The sequence below is a fragment of the Gallinula chloropus genome (genome assembly GCF_964237585.1).
Source record: "Gallinula chloropus genome assembly, chromosome: 20".
Lineage (NCBI taxonomy): Eukaryota > Metazoa > Chordata > Aves > Gruiformes > Rallidae > Gallinula > Gallinula chloropus.
In genome coordinates this window covers 9975299-9987311 of record NC_140105.1, presented here as the reverse complement: position 1 = coordinate 9987311, position 12013 = coordinate 9975299, and the positions used below count along the sequence as shown (strand labels likewise).

Here is a 12013-nt window from a genome sequence, read left to right as displayed (position 1 = left end):
AGCCAGAAGCAGGCCCAGCTCCCCGGCCTCACCCGCCTCCCGCCGGCCCGGCTTCAGAGCCTCCTTCAGCTTCTCCGCGATCGGCATGGCGGGGCCCGACGGCCCCGGCTGCGTGGAGGGAGCGACCGGTCGAACGGGGGCCCGCTCGATCGGGCCGGACCGCTGCCGTAACAAGGCCGCGAGTTGCCAGGGCAACGGGTCGCGGAACGGACCACCGCGCCCTCGGAACCGGCCCCAGCCATGGCCCCGGCCCCGGTCTCAGTCTTAGTCCCAGTCCCGGCCCCGCACTCAGTCCCGGGCCCAGCCCTGGCCGTCGCCCCGGCCCCAGTCTCAGCCCCTGCCCCAGCCATGGCCCCGGTCCCGGGCCCAGTCTCAGTCCCGGGCACAGCCCTGGCCCTCGCCCCGGTCCCAGACTCAGTCCCGGTCCCGGGCCCAGTACCGGCCCCGGTCCCAGTCTCAGTCCCGGCCCCAGCCATGGCCCCGGTCCCAGTACCGGCCCTGGCCCTCGCCCCGGTCCCAGACTCAGTCCCGGTCCCGGCCCCAGCACCGGCACCGGGCTCAGTCTCAGTCCCGGCCCCGGCCACGGCCCCGGTCCCAGTACCGGCCCCGGGCCCAGTCTCAGTCCTGGTCCCAGCCCTGGCCCTCACCCCGGTCCCAGTCTCAGTCCCGGCCCCGGCCATGGCCCCGGTCCCAGTACCGGCCCTGGCCCTCGCCCCGGCCCCAGACTCAGTCCCGGGCACAGCCCTGGCCCTCGCCCCGGGCCCAGTCTCAGTCCCGGCCCCGGTCCCAGTACCGGCCCCGGTCCCAGTCTCAGTCCCGGTCCCAGCCCTGGCCCTCGCCCCGGCCCCAGTCTCAGTCCCGGCCCCGGCCACGGCCCCGGTCCCAGTACCGGCCCCGGGCCCAGTCTCAGTCCCGGCCCCGGCCACAGCCCCGGTCCCAGTACCGGCCCCGGCCACAGCCCCGGTCCCGGGCACAGCCCTGGTCCTCGCCCCGGGCCCAGTCTCAGTCCCGGCCCCGGCCACAGCCCCGGTCCCAGTACCGGCCCCGGCCACAGCCCCGGTCCCGGGCACAGCCCTGGTCCTCGCCCCGGTCCCAGTCTCAGCCCCGGCCCCGGCCATGGCCCCGGTTCCAGTACCGGCCCCGGTCCCAGTACCGGCCCAGTCCCGGCCCCGGTCCCAGTCTCAGTCCCGGCCCTGGCCATGGCCCCGGTCTCATTCCCGGGCCCAGTCTCAGTCGCGATCCCGGCCACAGCCCCGGCCCCGATTTCCACGGGTCCCCCCGCCGCCGCCGCTACGGGCACCGCGCCCTTGAGCGCCGCCCCCCTGCCCTGCCCTGCCCCAGCCCGCCCGCCGCCACGTGCGGCCCGCCCGTTACCGGCGCTCCGCCGCCGCCCCCGTCTCCCGGCTGACCCCACGGGCAAAGCAGGGGCGGGCGGCGCGGAGCCCAGGCCCCGCCACCTCTCCGCGCCTCTTACCCCCCCAGCCCCAGCCTGGTCCCCCCCTACCCCGCGGCCTCCCTCACCATCCGGGCCTCCAGCCCCGCCGCTCGCACGTGTCACCGCCTTACAGGGACGTCCGCCCTCCGCGATACAAACGCCTTCCGCGCCTGGCCCGCGTGGGGCGGGACCCGGGGGCTGGCACCGCCTCCAACACAGACACGGCCCGACCCGGCTCCCGAGGAACACGCCTGCGCTGCTCCGCTCGCTCGGGGGCGGCGCCGCGTCCGTGCACTAACGGACCGGGGCGCGGCCTGAGCAGCGAGGCGGGGACGGGGCCACACCAAGCCCCGCCCACCAACCGCGTCAATGATGCTCACAAAGGGCGCGTCCTGTGATGTAACGTGGGCGTGGCCTCCCCAAGCCCCGCACACCAAGACAAGGGGGCGTGTCCTGCTCCGCCGCAAAGCCCCGCCCCCCCCATAGCCCAGCGGGGACACCCCCCCACACACATCCCCCTCCCCTCCCACCACCACCTCCCCACCGCTCCTCCCTCCGGTGTCGGTACCGGTGCGGGGCTGACCCCCAGCCGAGCCGGAGGAGCGGTCCCCGCCCCGCCTGGTGTGATGAGCGTAGCGCTGGACGGAAATCAGAGCACAGGACAGAGGCGGTGGAGAAGACAAGTGGCAGTGTTCAACTCAAAGGCAGACTACCAGCGGGGCGGGAGCGGGGCCGGGGTTACCGTACAGTAAGCGGACATGGGGGGCGGGGGGGAGCCGTACATGGGAGGGAGCGGAGGGGGTTGTTTTTTGGGGGGGTGTTGTTGTTTCATCTCTTTCTTTCCTTTTAATGTTTCTCTTTAATATGTTGAAATTGCCCAGACTGGTCCAGTACGACATCTTAAAACACACAGCATGAAAAGGCCCCCCGGAGCGGGGCTCCCAAAGCTGCGGGAAGGGGCGAGAAGGGGCAGGCGTCGCCCATGGGCATGTCGGCCGCGCCATGCGGCAGCGCCGCTGCAACCGGGGAATGGCTCAGAGAAAGCGGGGGCCCGAGAGCTGCGTGGGAAGGGGAAGGGGGAAATGGCTTTTCCGGCGGCCACGCTGCTGCCTGCGCCCAGCCACGTGCCAGGCTCCGTCCCCACCACCGAAGAGGAGGGAGCTTGGCCGGCTGCGGCGTTGCCGAAGGCCAAGGCCCGGCAAACAGCTGGGCGAGGCGGTGACAAACACCCTGCGCTGCCAGAGAGCCCCTGGGGACCCGCTCCCAACTCTGGCACCCAGCTGGGATGGGGAGGGGGGAAGAACTCCCTGCCCAGCCCAGCTGCCTGCAGAGGCCGGTGAGCCACAGCGGAAGGGATGGCGACAGCATCCTGCCTGCGCAGGAGGCGGCAGGGGGTATGGACACCCCTTGGCAGTGCTGGGGAAGGCAGAGAACCCCACACTCACCCCCTGCGTCCCCACGGGGCGAGGAGCATGTGTAGCACGGTGCAGCAGTGCCCGGGCATGTCAGGGGTCACCCCAGCCATACTAACATGCCCCTCTGGCTTTTTGGGACAAGACCCCCACACAAGAGCCGTTGTGCCCCATGAAAGGCCCGTGGGCCCCTTGCACACAGCTGGGGGCTCCACTGTACTGCAAAGCCCCCCCCCCACCAAAGACCCTGCCAGGATGGCCATACCCTTCCCACAGCCCAGCAAGGGAGGGCCAAGCAGGAGGGACAAGGGGGACAGCGGGGGGCCCTGGCAGATGCTGCAGGGGCGGCTCCCCCCTCGCAAGGGCACTGGTAGACCTGCTACGCAGACGGGGCAGCTCCCGCCACCCACGAGGGTTCAATTCCTTCAGAGCTGCCGGGGGTCAGGGCTGAGCGTGGCCAGGTAGGGACGTGACCCCAGGGAGGGGAGGGTATCCCCATGCCCCGCTCAGCCCTGCGGCAAGCACAGGACCACCAGCGTGGCTGTGGCAGAGCGGGTCCCCGTCCCTGCCCGGGGTGCATGCGTGGCAGCCGCCGCAGCCCGGGGATGCCCACAGCAGAGCGGATTTTCATGCTGTCTCCAGGAATCGATATCAGCGTGGACCAGTCTAACATCTCGCAGGTTTGGTTTTTTTTTTTTTCTTCTCTTTTCTACTGGCTACTGGAATGCGCTCGTTTGGCTTAGGGGTCCTCGATGTCGAGAAACTCTTGCTTGGGGGGGGCCATGCCGCGGTACCAGGCGCACGAGCCGTCGCTCCTCTTGATGCAAGCGTAGTGCTTCGCCTGCCGCCCGTCCACGTTGTTCTTCTCCATCGCCCAGTCTGTCCAGAGACACTCATCCGAGGAGGAGACGAAGCAGGGGATGGAGAGGCAGCGCGAGATCTGGGCACAACAGAGACCCGTCACCAAGGGGGAGTGCCAGCGGGGAGGGGGCGGGAGGAAGCAGCACAGGGTGGCTGGTGGTCCAGCTTTAGGCCAGGGATGCTGAGCCACCCCATGGGACACGGGGGGGGGATGCAACCCCAATGCAGGTGGGTTGAGGGAACCCCTGGGCGCCAGGGCTAGCCTGGGGTCAGAGAGCCTGAGGCTCAGCCACCCTTCCTGTCTCCCCAGCCACATGTTGTGCTCCCTGCACAGCATCATCCTTGAAGGATGCAGAAGAGCATCTCCCTGCCAACCCTGTGCTTGCAGACACCCCCCAGCAGTGCAGGGAGCGGGGTCAGCCCCTCACCTTGCACTCGCAGCCCATCTGGTACCGCTGGTTTAGGCTTTTCTTCTGGGTTGGGCTCAGCGAGTCCCAGGTGGAGACCAAGTCGCAGAGCGTGATGTGCATCTTGCCGTTGCCCTCTGACTTGCCTGGGGAGAGGACGGACAGACAGCTCAGAGGGTGCCCCTGGGACCCCGTGTGTGTGTGTGTCCCAGAGCCCTCCCACAAGGCCACCCACCTGCGATGAGATACTCCTTCTTCCCGCCGGTGTCCAGCAGCCGGCCACACACGGCAGTGGAGGGGGCCGTGTAGATGAACTCTATGTCCTGGTCGGGGCCCTTAAACATCTGGGGAGAAGGAGTGGCAGTGAGCAGCTGGCACCGCGGCTGCCCCATCACCCCCACTCCCCCCATCTCCTGCCCCCATGTGCCCCGTTACCTTGATCTGCTTGATTTCATACTGGATTCGTTTGATCGGATTCCCGTATATATCATTCCCCGAATCCACCTCCTTCGCCGAGACAGCCTTTGCCCGGATCACTGCAAAGGAGAAGTGCCAAGGTCAGCGGGGCTTCCCCAGGGGTCATGCGGTGCTGCCCCGGTGGGATGGTCCCACTCAGCCCCTCCTCCACCCACCCCACAGGGTCTCACCCTCACAGGGTGCCTGCAGCCAACCCAGCTGCCCTCCCCACACATGTCCTGCTGGCTGTCACACGCCGTCCCCAAAGGGACAGGGCTCTGGCACGCGCTGCAGCAGCTGATAAGGAAAGGTCACCCCGGGACCGGCCGGCCCCACCGGACCAGTCGCCCTCGTTCAGCGCTGGCTGGGTCTCACCCATCACCCAGACATCACTGGGACAGCTAAAACCTGCCAGCAGCGTCCTGGGAGCACCACAGTATTTGTTCCGCTGTCATTAATTAAACCACTCTTAACGAGGGCCCCAGCCAAACACCCATGTGTCCTGGCCGGGCTGGAGGAGAAAAGGGCAGAGGGAGATACCTGGAGGTCACCTTTGGGTTCAGAGGTGCCCACCAGCACAGCCCACCAAGTGCCTGAGCTCGTGCTGAGGTCCCCAGCCCCACCAGCCCCTCTGCACCCCCATGCCAGGGAGCGAAGGCCTGGGGCCTGCCTGCCTTTGCACCCCAGGACTGGAGCAGGGGGTCCCTGTCCCACCCCTGAGGGGTCCCAGTTGCCATGGGGGGGATGCTCTGGCTGCCATCTCCCTGCCAGACCTCAGCCACTGCTGCACAGAGCCTCACGGTGCAAAACCCACATGCTTCCGGGGCCGGGGACTGTGCAGTATCGCTTCCTGCCCTCCCTGCCTGCAAAAAATAACCTGGGGAAGCCAAAAAACACAGCATGGTGAGGGGAGACAGCGAGCTCCCGGGCCAGCAGCCCCGCTGAAGGCAACAGCCCCCCCAGCTCTGCACCCCAAGGCAGTCCCAGCGCTTGGTGCAGAGGGACAACATCCATCGGGTGCCCCAGGGCTAGTGAGGCCGTGACACCCTGGAGCCCAGGGCTGGCGATAGGGGGACAGCTCTGCCACGGCCAGGTCCCTGCGGTCACGCAGCCGGTGCAGCCTGGGCACACGCAAACCAGCATGTGAGCGCTCAACACGTGGCCGTGACCTGCCAGGCAGCAGGCAGCCAGCTCACCCTTACTCACCGGCTCGGGACACAGCGGCTGGTGTGGTGGATGTGGCCGGTCAGGTGCTTGGGGCCTGGGTCCCTGCACCAAAACCTGCAGCCCAAGCATCCAGCCCCAGGTATGCTGATGGTGCCAGGGGTAGCTCCAAGGCTGCAGCTCCTGCTCAGACCCTCGCAGCCAGGGAGGGGGCCTGGCTGCAGGGCAGGGGGTCGTGGGGTTCCTTGCTTGGCTCGGGGTGCTGCCACTCCATGGGAAGGCCAACTTCCCATTCTTGGGGGCACCAGTGCCCCACCAGCCCCACTCCAGGGCAGGGAATGAGGAGCTGTGCTTTGCCAGTGTGGCAGGAGGGCAACTGCCAGTCAGGGTGGGGAGCTGTCTCATGCCCCCCACTAAAAGGTGCTGGGGTGGCAGCAGTGGGGGTGCACAGGGCCCCCCCACCAGCCACGCACAGATGAGCTCCCTGTGTCTCGCCTGGCACAGCAGGGAGGGAATCTGACCGTGTTCTATAAATACCACAGGGCACGAGGCTGTGATGTATTTAAGCTGAAGGTCAGGGGTGGGGGGCACGGCCCCACATGGATTCTGGTAAGCGCCAACCGTGTTTACTCGATGTGAGTGACCACCAGCTCAGGCAGGACAGTCCCCAGAGCAGCCACCCCAGTCACCGTGGGCGCTCGCTTGGTATGGCACAGGCAGATGGGATGCCTGCTGGTGCTCTGCACTGACTGGGCTTTGCCCAGTGCTCCCCTCTGGGATACACCAGCAGCCCCTCAGCCATGCAGGAAGCCCCAGCCCCTTGCCTACAGCAGGACAAGTGCCCCAGCGCAGCCCCTCATCCCAGTTGCCTGCTTGGCCCTCACAGACTTTGGCCCCTCTTGTGCCAGCACCACGCCTGGGTCACCGCAGGCACATGCCAGCCCTCACCCCACAGCCCCAGAGCCACCGCATCCTCCGGTCCGCCAGCCCCTTCGCTGCGTCCGCGGCGTCACTTGGGTACAACCGCGACTCCGGCCCCGTGGCTCCAGGCGCGGGGAACGGTTACTGGTTCAGTGGGCTCCAGCCTTTTCCATTCACGTGCTGATGAATCACTTGACAAAAATGCAGCCCAATTCTAGGCGGATTTGTTCTGAACAGTGCGGCTTTGTGGAGGGGACGGCTGCGCTGCGCTTTCCCCGCCAAGACCCCAGCAGCACAGCCAAGCTGCTCCACGCCAGCCAGGAACCGGAGCGGCAAGGAGGGCAAGCTGCGGGGATCAGGGAGCGGAGCCCGGGAGGAGAGCCCGGCTGAGATCCCTGGGACAAGCAGGCAGGGCCGCGGGATGGAGGAAACTCCCAGGAGCTCGGAGACCAACAGTCCCACCTTCCCTGCTGCCAGTGCCCCTGTTGGCTGTGGCATCCACCACTCAGAGACTGGACCCTCGGAAGCAGTGTGAGGCTCCCCCAGCTTCCTGGGCAGGCACAGAAGCTGCAGGGCTGTGCTTGCAGCCAGGGTCTTCAGAGCCCCCCCCCCCCCGGCCCCTACCCACTGAGTGGGACTGCCCCCCGTGCCCACTGCCTCTGAGAACTCCTGGTTCTGAGGGTTTTAGATCACCCCCTCACTGGAGCTGCCTCCCAGCACCGCTCCTGTCCCATCCTTCTGCCTAGGGCAGGATGCAGGGATGGGCACATGGGCAGGCAAGGAGGGAGAGGGGGGCATCTCCCCCCTGCTGTAGAGGGAGGGAGGTTGGTGGGGAGCTGGGGGACTTCCCACACTGGCCAATCGATGCAGCCAGAGCATCCCACGGCAGAGTATGGAGGGTCCCACGCCAGCCAACCCTGCACTGTTCCACCTGGCTGGGTGATGGGCATGCAACCAGACTGGGGCTGCGGAGCAGCTCCAGGAGCAAAACTAGAGGCAAAGAGCCACCCAGCACCAGAAATGCTTGGGACATCTCTGGGCTCACCATCCTCCTCAGCCCTGCTGCATAGCTGCCCCAGCTCAGGGGCTGCACCCTGTGTTTCTGGCTGCTGAGCAGGGGGGTTCCTGCTGTGACAGTTGCCATCACAGCAGGAGTTGCTGTGGGTGGCTGGCAGGTAGTTGCTGCAAGACCCTGTGGGGAGCTGTGGCAGCCCCAGCTTCTCCCTGGGGAAGGAGGAAAGGGGATTGGGAAGTGATGACCTGTGCTGGTGAGATCTGCTGGGAGGGGAAGGCATATGGGTGCTGCTCTGCAGCCGACGTGGGCCCGGCCACGGCCCCCCTGATCCTGGGGGCTGCTGAAAAGCACCCACCCACTCATATCCTATGGGGAGAGGGGCAGCACAAGGAGCCCGACCCTGGGACTCCCTTCCTCACCCCGGACATGCCAAACAGCTGCCCCTTGCTCCACCATCCCACCCCAGACCCTGCCACATGGCCCTGCCAGCACCCGACCACGGCTGCCCGGGAAGCGCCGATGCCCACAGACCACGGGGGCCACTGCCAGGCTGAATGGCCAGGGAACAAAGCTCCCTTCTCCGGGGCTGCTGGCAGCCAGCGGAGCGGAGGGGCTGGCTGCCAGTGCCAGCGCTGCCCGCCCGGCACTGCCGGCCCAAGGGCCCATCCCCATGGCAGGAGCAGCCCCAGGGTCACTCCAGCCCTGCTCGAGGCTGGCCGAGATGGAAAGCAGGCAAACCATCCCTGGGAGGGACACAGCCCCAGCCCTGGGGTACACAGGCAGCAGCTACCCCCAGTTGCCTGCCTGTACCCTGGCAGCTGTAGGGGCAGCGGAGCAGGGCACCCCCACCCCAGCATGGTGACGGGGCAGTTTTGGGGACGCAGAGACTGGAGCACGGGCAGCCCCACAGCAAGAAGCATCAGAGGCCATGGGGGCTTCCCGGCGTGAGGCAGTGCCCATGGTGAGGTGGGGGGCAGCACCAGGCCCTACTCGCCACTGGCCTGCGCGGGAGCGGCGGGTTCTGTGCTGCCATGGCCACGTGCGTCATCCCGGCCCTCTGACGGGAGCGGGATGGGGCCCAATCAGCAGCAGCCCCAGCAGTCAGCCCACGGCCCTTCCGCACGGGAAGGGCTCTGAGCGCCGGAGCTCGGCGAGGCAGCGCCGGGGACCGGCAGTGCCCTGCCCCACCAGGCCTCGGTCGGGACCCCTGGCAGCCGCGCTCGTCCTGGCAGCCCTCGGCAGGGCCTGCTCCCGCCTCTCCCCAAACCCTCGGACACCCTGCCAGCCACCGGCAACCCCCATCCATCCTCCCCTGCCCCCGTGTTCCCTGTGCTCTGCCCTGAGGAACTGAGCACTGGGACAACTGGGAGCGGCACAGCACTGCCAGGGGCTGCATCCAAGATGCGCCCGTCCCCTGAAGTGCACTGAGCCCCTGCTCTCCACTGCCCCATCAAGCCCTCCTGGAGCCACCCCCGCCGCACAGGGCCCAAGCCATGGCCATGCCCAGAAGGGCTGAGCCTCCTCATCCCCCATGGCTCCAGAGGAGACCAAGAGGGGTCTCCTGCTGTGACCCTTCACCCAGCCACACACCCATCCACAGGGAGAGCAAAGCCCCTGGCTGGCAGAGAACCCAGCATGGCCAGGGAGGTGCAGGTGGGGAGCCCTGAGCCCCAGGCCCTACAGAAAACCGCTGCTCATCTCACAGGTCAGGAAGCAAAAGTGCAGGCAGGCTGGGTCACTTGTTCCATGACTCCAGCTCTGATGACACGAGTCCCAACCCCTCTGGCACCCCGTGCCCAAGGCAGAGTCACATTCAACCCACCCTGTGCCGCCTGGAAATGGAACCCTGAGCTGTGGCTGCTCTGGCCCCACTCCAAATGCAAGCTGGCTGCAGGGGTAAGAGGGCAGAGGGGCCATGGAGAGGTGCAGATGGATGTGGCAGGCACTCCCCACACTACAGAGCGGGGATGCCAGCCCCACAGGGCCCAGACCCCACACCGCACTCACCCAGCTTCCCTGTACCAAGTGCTGAGCTCGAGCCTTGGGGCTCATCAGCTAACCCAGGTGCATCCAGGCATCAGCCACCACCACATCTCCACCCAGCCTGGAGACAGGCCACTCCACCCACAGCAACTGGGGATGGTCCTGGCTCTCCCTAGGCTCTGCACACCTGTAGGGAGGGAGCTGGCTGTGACACCACTCAGCTCCAGAGAGCATCATCCAGCGGGAAGACGAGGAGCAGTGAGAAGGGCAGGGATCCCCCGGCACAGGAATGGATGTGTGTTGTGTGGGAGCAGAACGCTGGGGAGCTCATGCCAAGACGAACCTGGCTTTCCCAAGCCAAACACTCATCCCACCTGGGATCACAGAAGGCAAGATGGATTTGGGGAAGTGGCACAGGGGATGCAGCCGAGGAGCCAGGAGGTGCCAGCACTGCGAGCAGCACAGCCCAGGAGGAGGATGCTCTGGCAGGACGAGCTCAGAATGCCCACGGGACAGGCACCTGTCATGGGCAGTGGGGCAGCCCATGCCGCAAGCAACCGCTGCCCAGCCACACCATACCCTCCCAGGGGATGGCTGAGACAGCCAGGGCTGCTGAGACAGACAGTGACTCAGCAGCTGAGTCATGGCTGAGCCAGCACCCCGGGACGGGCAGTGAGTCACAAGTGCCCCGGAAAGCTGAGCCTGACCCAGAGCGTGACGGGAAGCTGTATCCATGCTGCCAGAGCAGACGTGACATGGGGGAATCCTGCAGTCCAGAGGCACCAGCTGGAGCAGCAGCTCTGAAAATCCAGTGCTCCATTTTGTAGAGAAACCTCCTCGCCTCCAACACGCTTCGTGGCACGCCCTGCCAAGCAGCAAGGCCAGGCAGAGCCGGGGCACACGGGGCAGCAGCCAGATGCTGTGGGAACCATCCCCACAGAGGCAAAACACTTGGACTGGGGTCTGGAGGAGGGGAAGAGGAGAGCCTGGGCGTCCATCAAGGAGCATCCTGGCACAGGAGCAGGGGATGGGGCAAGCACATCCAGAGGATGGGGCTGCCTAAGTGTTTGGGAATGCTACCTCTCCAGCTGAGCCTGGGAACGTCCCGGCAAAGGAGAGCGTCAGGAGCCGGGGGTTGGTCTGTTTGCTTAATATGTTAAAATTTAATAAGGGCATTATTCATGGAAAGAGGAATCCAGATCCCGGCGCTGCCAAGCCCTCCCTTTCAGCGGCATCCAAGCCGAACAAAGTGGGACGGGGGAGAGGAAATGCCTGGAAATAAGGAACAGACGGGAGGTGGCCGAGCCCGCTGCGGCTGCCGCTCCCGGGCCGGGGCTGGCTCCGCGCTCCCGCCCGTCGCCGGGCTTGGAGGGGGGCCCCGGGGCCGCGGTCCCCGCGCTGCCACGTACCGCCGCGGTTCCACCGAAGTTGGGCGAGGCCGTGTCACCGGCTGCGCCCTGGGGAAACCCGGCCCCGGGGCTGAACCGACGCTCCCGCGCATCGCCCGGGAACCGGTGCCGGGTGCGGCCGTCAGGGTGTCTCCCCCCCAACCCCCCCCAGCCCGGGACGGCGTGAAGGAAGGGAGGGAGGGAGGGAGGGATAGACAGACACACCCCGGACGGACAGACCGACCGCGCCCGGCCGCGCATCTACTCCCGCCGACACACCCCCGGGGCGCGGAGCCCGCACCGGGTGGCGGGCAGGTGCCGGGGGTCGGGGAGGCTCTGCCCGTTTCCCTACCCGCTCCCCAGCCAACTTTCCACCCCTTTCCCCCCCTACCCCACCCCACCCCGGGAAGTTCGCTCGGGGCCGGGCCGGGCCGGGTCTCCCGTCGGGACAAAGCGCGGGGGCGGCGGGCGGTGCTCACCTACATCCGCGTTGCAGAAGGCCTGTTGCGGGTGGATGGGCGAGCAGCTGCAGGCATCGGCCGGGCGGGCCCTGCCGAGCAGCAGCACCGCCAGCCAGGCCAGCAGGCTGGGCAGCGCGGCGGGCATCTTGCGGCGGAGCTACAGGCTCTAAGCGACCCGCCCGAGAAACCCGCATCCACCGCCGGGCCGGGCCGAGCCGCTGCCGGAAAGTTTGGCTCCGGCAGCCGCGGCCCCTGCGCGGTGTTACGGGCGCTGCTGCTGTTTGTTGTTGCTGTTGCGGCCGCTCCTCCGCTGCCTTCTATGGGGGTGTTTTTGCTTCCTTCCCCCGGCTGCCGCTCAGCCTCGCTTTTTAACGTGCTCCGGGGATTTGCTGCTCCTCCTCTGCATGGCGCGGGGCCAGCCCGGCTGCTCCCGCCCCTCCGCGCAGGATGCGGCTCCGCGACGCGATCGCCTCCCCCGGCCCGGCCCGGCCTGGCCCGGCTTGGCCCGGC

General features: G+C 67.5%; 1 protein-coding gene across 1 annotated transcript; it reads right to left on the bottom strand.

Annotated features, from left to right (window-relative positions):
* Positions 1-2106: 2106 nt before the first annotated feature.
* TIMP2 (TIMP metallopeptidase inhibitor 2) lies at positions 2107-11843 on the bottom strand. The gene is made up of 5 exons (XM_084273626.1): positions 11522-11843; positions 4551-4651; positions 4351-4459; positions 4137-4261; positions 2107-3787 (listed from the first exon to the last, which is right to left on the bottom strand). The coding sequence occupies exons 1-5, from the start codon at positions 11646-11648 to the stop codon at positions 3587-3589; spliced, it is 663 nt and encodes a 220-aa protein (XP_084129752.1). The 5' UTR covers positions 11649-11843; the 3' UTR covers positions 2107-3586.
* Between the last annotated feature and the right edge of the window lie 170 nt (positions 11844-12013).